The sequence below is a fragment of the Branchiostoma floridae genome, chromosome 16 (genome assembly GCF_000003815.2).
Source record: "Branchiostoma floridae strain S238N-H82 chromosome 16, Bfl_VNyyK, whole genome shotgun sequence".
NCBI lineage: Eukaryota > Metazoa > Chordata > Leptocardii > Amphioxiformes > Branchiostomatidae > Branchiostoma > Branchiostoma floridae.
Window position 1 is genome coordinate 11,351,606 of NC_049994.1, and position 13,303 is coordinate 11,364,908.

Consider the following 13,303-nt stretch of genomic DNA (forward strand, 5'->3'; position numbering starts at 1 on the left):
AAAAAACATGCTCCCAAAAAAAAAAGAGCAGGCAGCTGCATGCTGAGGTCACTCTAGAGGATCCCAATTTATGGAGTGTTTACGATATGACGCGTATAGTGAACTTGATCGTCACAGGTGACATGGTCCAAACGTCACAGTCATATTTTCATATCATCGCAGTGCTAGCGACGTTCGTTCTATATGACAATCCCTCTGGTTACACAAAGGCGTAAACAAAACTGTTATGTTGACCTGTGACCTGTAATATAAGGTCAAAGGTCATAGCTATGCTGACGTCAGATTCTGTTCTTGATGTGTGGCAAAAAGAAAAAGCGAATAAATTGAATGAAACGTGCATCAGTCAAAACCACAGGAAAAACCGTATACAGCGACCAAAAAAAGCTAAAATACTGCTCTCTTTGAACTCCTATTTTCCTTGTTGTGACGGCCCCATGAAAAGGACCGTGCAGCTTGGAGAGTCCTGACGGGGAGAAGCAAGGGGCCAGTCCCTGGCTTAAGCACTTAGAAAGTAGGCAGGACGGCTCCATATACGATAGATCAGGCGCACTGTACTCATAGGGACAGTGTTGTTATCATGCTAACAGCTTTCACCCTTACACTCTTACATGGCTCTTGTATCGATATATTTCTCCTTGAAAATCGATACAGCTGTGGCCTGGTAAGTTGTGCATTAATGTATTTGTAACCATAATTAGAAACAGGAAGAGGTGTGCATCGTATATTAAACTAGCTACTCTGTCCTTTGAATGCTAGAAAATTGTTGCAAAACACTTGTTTTGAATCAACAAAAAAACAAAGAGACCACCAGGATATACTGTTAAAAGGGCTATGATCGCGGCGAACTTAAAATGGTCGTGAACATATTTGTTCTATCTTCTGCTAAAATCGTTCTTACTACTGCTCAATCAAATCCCTGGAAAAATTTGAACGTTTACAGTATATTTTAGCGTTTCCTGTATGTTGAATTTTAATAGAATGGTTCCTGTCCCTGGTGCTGAATCCGTAACGACTGTAACTCAACAATCTTTATTGACAGAACTGCAGTACAGCGACTTTCGTAACGTCTTCTACAACTACATATAAAAAGAAAACAAGCGTTCACATACTAGTACAATCCTTGTACATGAATAAATCAACATGTTTAACGTATTACTAACACTACTGGTTCTAAGGTCTAAACGTTCTTTGATGTTTTCTCAAGCCGTGAACAAACCCGACAACGCCTTCACCCTATCTACAACATACACGTGTCACGTGACCTGTGTGACCTTTGACCTCTAGGTCACAATACAACCACATTCTGAGTTGTCAAAATTGGTGGATGCTGTTTGAAAGTCTTATCACCAAGAAATTTATACTCGTGCGTATCAGTGCTAATTCTCAATTCTTTGACGTATTTACCTATTTGTATACAGAAAGGCTTATTTCTCCCAGAATTTTAAAGAAAGAAGCGGAAAGACAACATAATATTGAGACTAGATCAACTAATCTTCAGTTGAAATCTTGTCCTCGTCCTTCGCTTGGATGCTGTAATTTTTCGGCGGTGCTGTATGAAATATGCATCGCCTGTAGCAATCCTACGCCGCGTAATTCAAGCTATTGATTTTTCTGTATGCATGCATACACCGGGCCACATCAACACCCTTTCTACAAGATTCACAGATAGTTGTCGGAGTCATATGACACTTCTTTACACGCGGCATTCATATATAACACTATAAATCATTAGAGAGGTCCTCATTGTGTTTCCAGTTCACGAAATGCATCTTTATGGTGTAGCTAGATGGAGTAGTAATGTGAAGTATCCACATATTTCACTGTATTCATGACAGTTTTCATGCAGATGATAGCACCATTATATTCAGGTCTCGTAAGCAACTATGTGCGCGTGCATATGGGAAATTGTTCCAACTTTTCCTGGTCATATTTATCTAAAAAAACAATCGTAATCGATACTTCATAGACTTCAGTGCATGAAAATATATGGCATCTTTCTTTCTGTATATTAAAAACATGGTAGTATATATCATCTTTAAATTTATGTTTCAAATGAAATATCGAATCAAAACTTGGATAAAAACTGTCATATGTTTCTTTAAAATCTAATACCAACACCGCTACGCTCTGACCGTACCTAGGATAACGTTCCCTTTGAGCTAGGTAAGGGCGCGGTCACATAGGTCGTACGATCGTCGCACGATCGCTGACATCGGGCATTTTGAAAGACAATCACATACGTCTCCTGCAAAGTTCAACTGTCTAGGCACACAAATTGCCGTTTTACATCCATTTCAGTTGTTCGTTCAGCCTGCTTGAAAAAATCGTATAGTATCAAAATCGTGCGACGCTCAGACGACCTATGTGACCGCACCCAAAGGCTGACGTTGCTTGGGTGAGGTTTAGGGTCAGGGTTAGGGTTTGTTGTGAGGATTTGTTTAAAAGATTCATATAGGCATTCGCTGCAGTACGCAAGTACTGGATTTTTTCTGCGTCTCACAAGCAAAACTCGATTAACACAGCCGTAAATTATCGGACATGTACGAACCGTTCGCCCCTAACGTATGGTTCTGATGTGCACCGGCCTCATGCTTACCGTCACAACCCATTTGGTGCTGGCGTCCTTACCGAGAAATGACGTCATTCCGGCTTGGTGGCGTTTATCGGTACAGTTCATGCTGGGTCCGCGCTACTTGGAACACATTTATCAACAATACAGCTACAGGCCGTGCGTTTAATGTGCTCACATGAAAGTGTACCCTTCTTATTTCGCATTTTTGGTATGATGTAGGCATGGCATGCTGACAGTCCAGAATGTTCCAGTAATTTTTATGATCTGCGTTGAGATCAAGGGGTAATCATTTTAGTTAATATTTCTGTAAATTGGGCTTTTTTAGTATATATGTGTGATGAACTGCTGAAAATTCTTTACTGTTCTTATAGCTTACATTTCAACATATCCACTGCAATGCTGTATAGTATGGTCCGTCCCCCCAAAAATAGCGCAGGAGCCTTATGCGATCACTTTCGTTAGTATTTCGGCAAATTGGGCTTTTTTAGCATGTGTGAGCTGGTGACAATTCTTTACTGTCCCCATAGGTTACATTTCAGAATACAGCCCCTGTAATGCTGTATACACGATGGTTCGCCCCCCCCCCCCCCAAAAAAAAAAAATCTCAAAGAGCCTAATGCGATCACATCTGCATGGTAAAATGTCATAGGGTCTACCATTCTGCCTTGCGGTACACCACACCTGATACTCAAGGGAGGGAATTTACAAGCGCGTCAGCCTCATTGGCTTGCCATGCTTTTCTTTTTGAATCTGGGGGTTTCAATGGCGTAGCTATCTTTGCTGTTAAGAAGCACTTTCCTACATCGAATCCATAGCAAATCCACTGCGATTACGAGCACTACAAACGTGTTACCATAGGGATACTTACTAAGCGTATGCCTTATTTACCTACCTAAATAGCCAAAAAGAACACCGTTAGGCGGGATATTACCTCTGTGTTCTGTAGGCGATTTGAATCATACATCACGTACCTTTTTTTTTTTTACCTCCCAGTGGCATTTGCGGATATAGGTACAAATCTAATCCTTAGCAAATCCACTGCGATTACTAGCGCTCCAAACGTGTTACCCTAAGGATATTTCCTACCACCAAAATAGCCAGAAAGAACACCGTTAGGCGGAATATAACCTCTGTGTTCTGTAGGCGATTTGAATCATACAATGCGTACCTTTTTTTACTTCCCAGTGGCATTTGCGGATATAGGTACAAATCTCGGCGTAGGCGGAGCGGGGTTTACTTGATGTCGTGGGGCCGACAAACCGCACCAACCGGCAGGAATATGCCCCCAGGCCTCGGTAAAGTCTGTAGCGGCGCGGATTAGAGTTCGTGTTTTCGGTGGTGTTGCCAGGGAAATGTTCAAACACAGACTAGGGTTGCGGAAGACTCTGATTTCAGTAAAGCATAGCTTAGAGGCAGGCGTAACCATAATCTAATATAACCAAAGATACAGAAATAAACCCCACCAACATAGGTCTCCGCCCCCTCACTCTTTACAACCACTCAAGCTAAATTAGAGGTTTTCAAAAACATTTGTTAATCTTGTTCTTTTTTTGTGGTATAATTCTTATATGTCAAAAACATTTCAAAACGATTTGATAACACCTAGAGGAAAAGATACAGAAGTCAATGATGATATTAAAATTCAAATGACAGCATTGTTTCCGTTTTTTGATAATTTTGCATATGGCGCCTAGAATTTCGGGGTACACTTTTGAAGATCAAGATGTTTTAAGGACAATGGATCTTCTAATTGTTCATATATCCTTTCCGCATTTTAGCATGATCATTGAAACTTAAACGACCCTACCCTAGTGCCGTCGTTATGGTCATTCAGTGTAGGATACTGTCGCCGAAATGTACCAACACTGTCAATAGGATAGACAGACATATAAAACCCTTCTGTTTAAATTAGGATTGATCAAATATACATGTCTACCATTGGCTTGAATTTGAGACTTATCTAGAAAGTGGTTGTCTAAGTAGGATAGCTCATTGACGCTCCATACATACACAATCAATGTAGTTGAAAAAAATACACTGTCTATGGTACTGAAAACCATGTTTTAAAACAAATGTACATTTTTGAGCGCACGTCTACCTTACATATTTGCTTGTAGTTACTACGAAAAGCATAGTGTATCAAGAATGTGATTCACTGTAGTTTTGCTCATTTCACTGTAGTTTTGCTCATTTCAACGCAATAAATAATCTGGTAGCATATCCTCTTACGAATGTACACCTTCCTCCCATTCCTTCAAATATAATTGAAGATGTAAACGTTTTTCCTAAATGTGTAGTTGCCTTCTCTTTGAGATTTTTTTTCAAATATATACTTCTCAATATTCTATACGCTCCACCCGGTTCACAACTGATGTGTTGACCAGAAATCGGGTAGCTTTCTTGGTATCTCAGGTCAATCTGAAATTTCCTTCCTTCGACTTCGATATCTCTATGGGATCGAGCTAGCATTGCCATGACGACGGCTTATTTGCACGACGTCTAGGGTTTCCTCGTGACTGGTAATGTGTCTCCGATAGCGCTGAGAGCTCACCAGATGGATGTAGTCATAGAACTAGCGGAGTACATAAAGGGGGAGCTCATATTTCACCACCTAGGGGTATAGCAGATGTCTCAAAGGATGAAGGGGTGAACCATTATGTTTTTGATGTATGGAGCCCTAGCTACTGTAGGCGACTATTTGCTGTATATAAGGTGGCCACAGTACTGTTTCGCATTCTAATGTACACATGTACGATAAATACTCCGTTAGGTTGTAATGTTTATGCGGATACTGTAGAGTGACGGCACCAAATATTGGCATGGGCATCTTATTACATTTTTCGATTATGATAATGGATTAGGTGGGCATAATGGTATGTTCTTTTACAGCTACATATATACATTGTATTCGCGGGCGGAGTTAGTTATAAACAATTCTGTGAAGATAGCAGAAATCGCATGGATATAGATTCAATCCCAACCCGTTCCCACTATGCTGAACGCAAGAATTAGATGAAGAATCTATCTTTGAATCTATTTCATTCTGATTCACGCAAGTCAGCCGTAACAAGATGGTTTTTTCATAGATTTTCAATGCCGAGGGCATCAGAACCTCATTAGCATCAAGAATAACTCCCTTGGGAATTCACCAATTCACTTACCTTTGCTCTCTGTTGCTGGCGGCGGTGCAGTGTTTTGTCTAATCTTACCAAACAGGCTTTAATACACGCACAGGGACGACATATGATCTTACAAGCTAATGAGGAGGATTGGATTATGCTTGCGCTACTATGTAATTGGATGCTACAAAAGGGTGTTCGGAGGGAACACCTGATACCACAGTGTGTGTGTGATGTTACCGCCTTGTTAACTCCGATTTTCGTTTTCGGTACGTCTGGGTGTTAATGATCTAGTGTTTGTAGTAGTTTCATTACACTTTCAGTAGAGTGGTAGGAAGTGAGTGGGAAAATCGGGTCTCTCGGGTTGGCAAATGGTGAACAGTTCAGAGGTTGTAGAGCTAGTCGTTAATCGTACCTGACAATCCAGGTCGTGGGGTCAATGGGTGAGGCAACTAATTCATGGGGTGATATTAGTTTTGGTTTGCTTGTTTGTCTATGTTTTCGCAGTCATAGATTTTCCAGATGCTATTCGCGTTCACCGTAGGAGTACAATGACAGAAATGATAATTTGACACATGTATTGTTAACCAAAACCTTATTTTCATAATGAACTACGAAACTACAATAAGATAACATACTAAAACTACATACAAGAAATTACAAATATTTTATCGACTCGGAGGCATGATACTTCGAAATCATGATAATAATGTGGTCTACCATATAACCTTGTTTGTGCATACCAGAGGGAAAGAATTAGGGATAAAACGTACCATTTGGGTGGTCGAAATGTGAAGTATCCTACATCATTTCGTACACCACGAGTAGATACATATTGTAGTTTCATAAGGGACATCGGAGATTGATTTTAACGCCCTACGGGGAGAATGAGACGAATGCAGCACAAGTGACTTTCTCTAAGTCACCTTCACAGAGGAATTATGATATATCGCTCATACCTATGGCGGTAAAATGAGGCTTCGCACAGCTAATTTGTCAACGAAGCCTGGCCCACAATGCCCTACGTGGGAGATAAAGGTTGATATCGCCTCTCAATGTAATTCTATCTCCTCATTCAGGTCTTTGCATTGTTTATATTGATGTGTTACTTGCTGTGCTTTGGGGATTAGCAAGATGATACATGCAAATTTAGGTACATAAGTGTATTAGGAAATCTCGTATATATGATTTCCTATGTAAATTATGGCTATTTAAAAAAAATGATGTTCACGTTTACGGTGAAAGAAACGTCATCTTTGAAATATCAGTCTCCCTAATTTTAAGATGAATAAATAATGATTATAATCAGCATTACCCCCTAGTGTCATTGTTTTTTCACGTTTACACTTAAGTGTGCTAAATAATGATTGTTTGATTGATTGGAATTTTAATACACAGATTCTTTTATGTACAACAAAACAAAATTCAGCCCCTGTCTACAAGACCCTTGTTTAATCAATAAACTATTTGATTGATTGATTGATTGGTTGGTTGGTTATCGAATGTTACATTATCAATTTCTTGTCTTTAATTTCCTGTAATATGCTTATCTGTTGGGAGCCAGTGGAAGAATGCATGGGCCAAATCTGCAAGAAATTTACCATAATGAATAAAACGAGAAATTCACACACAAAAATTATGTTTCACGAAAACGACGACGCCTGGCCCACAGTGTCCTACATTGTTGATATCACCTCTCAATGTTATTCTATCTCCTCGTTTAGGTCGAAAAAAATTATTGACATTCGATTTCTTGTTACTTCTGCAGTGCCTCCTACAGTAACGGTAGGTCCAAGGAACCCGTATGTAGTAAGATGGCGGACCAACATCAGTGTCATCTGTTCAGTCGGCGACCCCGTCCCAAAGATTAAAGGTTAGTGACGAAACAATCCTCCAAAATACTTTGTTGGTGGGAAACTTTATTCTTTACCCACTGAGGAAGGTTCTTACAAACCTTCATGTTTTTCATTGTTTGAAAGTTAAAGCTAAGACAAACGAATACATGTATATACTGTATTGGCAAGTCCTTTATGGCTTTCCTAGGTACGTTCGGAGGTCCAGTTTTGTAGGTAGTAGAGATAGTAGTCTATTACTGTTTTATCTGTTGGATCTATGGTGTTTCTTCATGAAGCATGACATGACCACAACCCAGTCATTCGTGCTTGATAACAACTTTGCCGTGAGGCACAATGCAGTTATAACATATGTCGCAAGATGGTGCCTTGTATAAGTGGCAGGCAAAAGAAAAACATCCAACCTAACCTGTTGTCTTTCTTTCTCCACATAGGATTGTCATGGAAAAAGGATGGGAAGGTTATAGACGTGTCACGAGGAAAGTACGGACACGGGGACGTGGAGTCACCGTCGCTTCAAATCAGGAACGTCAGTAAAGCCGATTGGGGGACCTACACATGTGTGGCCGATCACAAGACGGGTATCAGCTCCGACAGTTTAGAACTACAAGTAGAATGTAAGTACTCAAAATATGATAACTATATTAATATGTTTTGAGTGTGAATTCATCGCTGTACATGTCTGGACTTCAAGTTGGACTAAATGCAACCCAGCCCCCCTCCCCACAACACTAGGTCTTCCGTTTCTTCATGCAATTGTTTAACTTGTATTCAAGCAAGGTTTCAAGCGCAGCTTATGGAAAATATGTTTTCAAGTACCTACCTTAAGTGTTGAACTCGACCATTTTATAAAGTTTGTCACCAAAGCGCTGAAATCTTCTGTGTTGTGAACTTGCTCAGGCCGAGGTTGTAGGATGGTTGCTTTATGTCGCGGAGCATGGTGGGACTGTGTAGGATGTCGTCATCACAACTTGTCATTTGATTTTGGATTGTCACAATAAGTCGTCATTTATATTTTACATACATTATGTCCTTTATTTGTCAAGTTAAACAAGAAATTATATTCCATATCACGAACTTGCATTGTCGTTTGAACAAATTGTCTCATCATAAATACCAAAACGAGACAAAAATGTATTACTAAGTTGACACTTGTGGAAATGGGTGTAAAGGCCTTCAGTTTACAATTCACACTTGTTAAGTTTGTGCAGAATGTACTGTATGCATACACACCCAAGTCAGAGATCGCCTAGTATATTTAAAGCGTTACTCCCATGCAATGTGCCCTAACGCCATCTATCGATCTCTCTAGACCCAGCAATCATCACAGAGATCACAAAGTCCCTCACAGCGAACGCAGGCGACAGGGTCTTGTTGGAGTGCCGCGCCGAGGGCAACCCCGAGCCGACCGTGATGTGGTCTCGGGCAGGGTCGCGTGTCCTCCCGGGGACCCAGGCCTTCAGTGACGGTCTGAGCACGCTGACTCTGGGCAACGTGAAGAAGAACGACAGCGGAGTCTACACGTGTGTGGCCAGTAATAACATTGGGGAAAGTCACACGAGATCGGTCAGACTAAGAGTAGAAGGTAATTTGAGCATCACACTACATATATAAAAATGAATGTGTTCTTTAAAAATTGAATTTTTGAATGGATTTTTTTCATTAATGTATATTTTTCAACGTGTCACTTCAAAAAGCCCAAAGTAGGGGTTCATTTTGTTCATATGCTTTTGATTGGACATCCCTGTTTTGTTCATTTTTTCTGCTCAATCATTTATATATGTTGTACTATTCATACTATGTATGATTATCAGTTCAATAACTTCATTGTCCTTTCTCAGTTTCCATCTATATATAATGTTCCATGTAATGTCATTCTGTACAGGGTAAACATATGCATTATATATTAGAGGTAAGTGGCCTCCGATCCGAATGCAATGAGTAGTAAGTAGTATCGCTCTACATGTTAGCAAACAGGAGAAGGGGATGGCAACGATTAAAAAACTCTTGTGAAAATTTTGACTTCTGTTTGTTTTCTTGAGGTTCAGAGACGAACAGTTTGACGTTGACAGCCATCATAGCCGGCGCATGCGCGGGAGGAGCCTGGATCATCCTCTGTCTTGTGCTGTTAATTCTGTGGATAAGAAGGTAAAACTAAAAACCTTACCGTCATTTCCCCCTTACGTAGGATTGAATAATAACACATATCATCCTCTTTCTCATCGCAACATATTAGCGCAATGCGCTGTTTGTATAATTATTGTATAGCCACATAGAAATGATCAGTTGCAAACTTTTGAAAAATTAAACTATTGATGTTTGTACTGTCGAATCTTGTGCTATCATTTTGTGCTATGTAGTATATGTATATTGCCGTTAACAGGTGTAAACGTTGCCTATTCTAAAGCGACCTCTGGCGGATATATAAATCACTGCGTTGGCCTAGTGTCAGTTAACAGCATGGTAGACGTAATCTCCAAGTAGACGTGGCGAGGTTTGATCGTATTTGATGTTTTATCCAATCTACTGTAGATCAATTCTACTTGCATAGCGAGGGTTCTTGGTACAAAAACTACGACATACGAGTAATGTTTTCTCTACAGAGTTGACATTTGATGTGCCAAAAAGCAGTTACTCAAGTAAGTGGATATGCTTTGTCACTGTCATTGACGAAAGACCCTGGATGGTTGTCTGAAACGTTTGACCGTTTCCAAAATCATATCCAGTTGCTTGAGTAACTGCTTTTTGCGTGTCTTATAACCTAGATGTCTAACCTTCATCGACGGTTGCTTGACATTTGAATTTTAAACCCACTATAGAAGAAGACGAAGGCGAAATGACGCAGCATACTACTCCGTGGGCTCCAGAGAGTTCCAGTTTCTGGCCAGCCGGAGACTGGCGGAACTGCAGGCGACAAAACCCATGCCGCCTCCCGCAGCGCCTCCCAAGAGATCCTTAATGACAGGTGCGCCCTCTTTCAGTTTAGAATCCAAACTGCAAAATGGGACGGATCAACGCAGTTATATATATGGCGTGTCAAAGATAGCAAATTGGTCATTGGCCACCGAGTGATTGTAGAGAAATACATGTCTGCAATTCCCAAAAATATTGGCTTAACAGACTGAGTCATCACTTCTCTTCTGGAAAGTGTGTTGACTTTTTAAACGTGTCGAGGCTTGACAACCGATATGGCCTCCCATATACGATACCGATTATAAATACATATTGTAGTCCGTTTCTATAGAAATAGGTCTAAGAACAACATCGTCAAATGATTTTTCTCCCGTTATGAGAAAGGCTGTGCAGTTCCACAATGCACACCAGCAAACCCTTGCGTATGGCATTATGAAAACCCACAACAACACCAAGAACAGCAATGATGAAAACAATCAATGTACTTTGTGTGATATTCTAAGAGAGATGATGTCTATTGTTTCGTAGCCGGAACAACACTTGAATCCTCTCCGCGTCGTCAGGGTACGTATAGGAACCAGTCTTCTTTGGGCACTTTCTGAATTAACATTCTTTCAAGGGCGGCGTTATGAAACTACTGCGAAAGAAACAAGTGTATTTTATATATGTTTTGGCGCCAAAAGGTACCGCGATTGGTGATGGAAAAGTACGGTACAATATTGATGTTATATGTGTCACATTGGAACAGACACACGAGGACGAATGTAGATGTGACGAGGTATTGATCGTTTCAGATCCTTCCAAGCCGACATGCGAGACTCTGGACAAAAGCCGCATGAGAGCAGCAGAGGGAGGTACGTCGCATTGATGTCTATTGATGTACTGGTATATCATACTTTTGATACAATTTAAAAGCTAATAACCGTACCCAAAAATATAGCGCCCACCAACAAGCTTTCGATCAGTCATCTGATCCCTCTCAAGTTGTAATGACCCAATTAAAGCCTATGTCACACATCCAGACCGGAAATGTGACGTCAGCAAAGGGCCAAAGGTGCTTGGAAGTCAGTATCGGCCCCGTCTCGATTGATAGAAGGCTCTGATGTAGATGGTCTCTTCCACTCCCTGGTCTATCATACATCTTATGTCGAGGCACGGCGGGTATCGAATTCGGGACCTCTAGGTTCCCAAGGCTAGCTCTACCAGTCACGCCACATACAACGCCACGTGTCATCCTTTTTATGCTACTGTTGAACCCACAGGAAGGCGACTCGCCCGCGTCATCTACAGCTACCATCCGCAGGAGGAGGACGAGTTGGAGCTGAAAGTGGACGACATCCTGGAAGTCGTGAAGGGAGACGACTCCGGAGGCTGGTGGTACGGTCGTCTGGGCAACAAGCTGGGACTGTTCCCCTCCAACTATGTGGAGATGATGACAGCAGGTGCTGAGAGAATCTTTTTATTACAAACTGAGAACAGGCACGTCCAATGGTAACAGACATAGAAGACAACGGATGTACTCGTTAGATTATGGAGGCTGTGATGTGTGGATCAGGAAATCCAGTACAGTCATGAACGGGGATATAGACTTAGTCATGTTTGGGACTGCGCCGCATTGCAGCAGCGACTCCTAGCTGCAGTTCGCCTAGGCACCAGCCTGCTTAGCTTTGCTCCGCTCTCTTGGTTATTTCAGAAGCAACGGAGAGAGCGATTAAAGCTAAACAGGCTGACAGCAGGCTGAGCTAAAATGTGAAACAGAACCAGTCGTATATGCCCTGAGGAAGGGGACAAACGGTTACCAAAACGTCTGCTGTTGGTTGTTGATAAAGAACATTTTCATTCTGTCATTCAAATTTCGTCCATTTACATTACAAAACCTAAGTTGTTCTTGTGGTTTCTTTTTTTCTATACAAATGTCAGGTCTTGCCAAGCCCAGTGCACCAAGAGGACCAAGCGGAAGAGGGGAGAAACCATCGCCAGGAGCAAAGGTATGACTAGAAAGGCAACATTTTTGTAAAAATGCAGCAAGTTTTTCCTCTAGCCTTGTGTCAGGCTACTGACATACAATACTATACCATACATAAGCCTTGCCCCGAATTGAAAATAAATAATTGGGGCTATAAATGGAGGAATCTGATCATGAGTAGCCTGACGTGATAGCCAACCCGGTACCCAGGCCTGGTCCACGCCCCAGCCTTATCGTTAGCGTTATCGCCACAGGATTATATAGATTCATTAACGTTACATGTATACGTTAAAATTCTAAGGATTATAAAGAAAAGAATGTTTTAATCAATAAAGGTTGCACTTATTGATCAAATGGTGTAATAGACCAATTTTTAACAAATCGATATTAGCAAAGCAATATATTGAAGATAATGTAGAATTGTAATTTTTTGGCGTTCTAACATGTCCTTTTTTTGTAAACAGGCGGGCAGGCTAGAGGAACTGGTGGAAGATCCCCTACACGTGTCAACACCGGAGAAGCGCGGAGGAGGACAAAACATGAGTTGGTGAAGAGGACCTACTAAGCACAAGGACCAATGCTACAGAGCGTAGTGATACCGAAATAAATGGCGGTGATCAGACCTTCCATCTTGGCAAGCAATTCCTCGTGACCCGTATTTTCGTTTCGATGAATAATTTTATTTCATGAGTCAAATAGAACTTTTTGATGGAGGAAGGGCCCCGCGGAAAATAGAGACCATAAAAACATTTTGGTTTGTTTTGTTCAAATTCATGGCCTAACGATCCCCAAAGACGTACAAAACGACTCCAATGTTTCTTGGTACGTAATATTATGACTCTTACTAGCAAGATGAAGCGATGGGTTTTAGGCATACAGA

At 41.1% G+C, this 13,303-nt stretch overlaps 1 protein-coding gene across 3 annotated transcripts in view; it reads left to right on the forward strand.

The window, feature by feature from the left end:
• LOC118403376 (hemicentin-1-like) overlaps positions 1-13,302 on the forward strand; it is a 20,055-nt gene extending 6,753 nt beyond the window's left edge. The window contains exons 3-12 of one of the 3 annotated variants that reach the window (XM_035802078.1): positions 7,460-7,564; positions 7,979-8,161; positions 8,857-9,129; positions 9,593-9,692; positions 10,364-10,509; positions 10,986-11,021; positions 11,252-11,311; positions 11,720-11,899; positions 12,378-12,445; positions 12,888-13,302. In XM_035802078.1, coding sequence (XP_035657971.1) covers positions 7,460-7,564; positions 7,979-8,161; positions 8,857-9,129; positions 9,593-9,692; positions 10,364-10,509; positions 10,986-11,021; positions 11,252-11,311; positions 11,720-11,899; positions 12,378-12,445; positions 12,888-12,974 — 1,238 coding nt within the window. In that variant the 3' untranslated portion in view covers positions 12,975-13,302. Of the gene's footprint in view, positions 1-7,459; positions 7,565-7,978; positions 8,162-8,856; positions 9,130-9,586; positions 9,693-10,363; positions 10,510-10,985; positions 11,022-11,251; positions 11,312-11,719; positions 11,900-12,377; positions 12,446-12,887 lie in introns of all 3 variants that reach the window. The other 2 variants (XM_035802076.1, XM_035802079.1) reach the window with 2 other exon arrangements.
• Position 13,303: the final 1 nt, after the last annotated feature.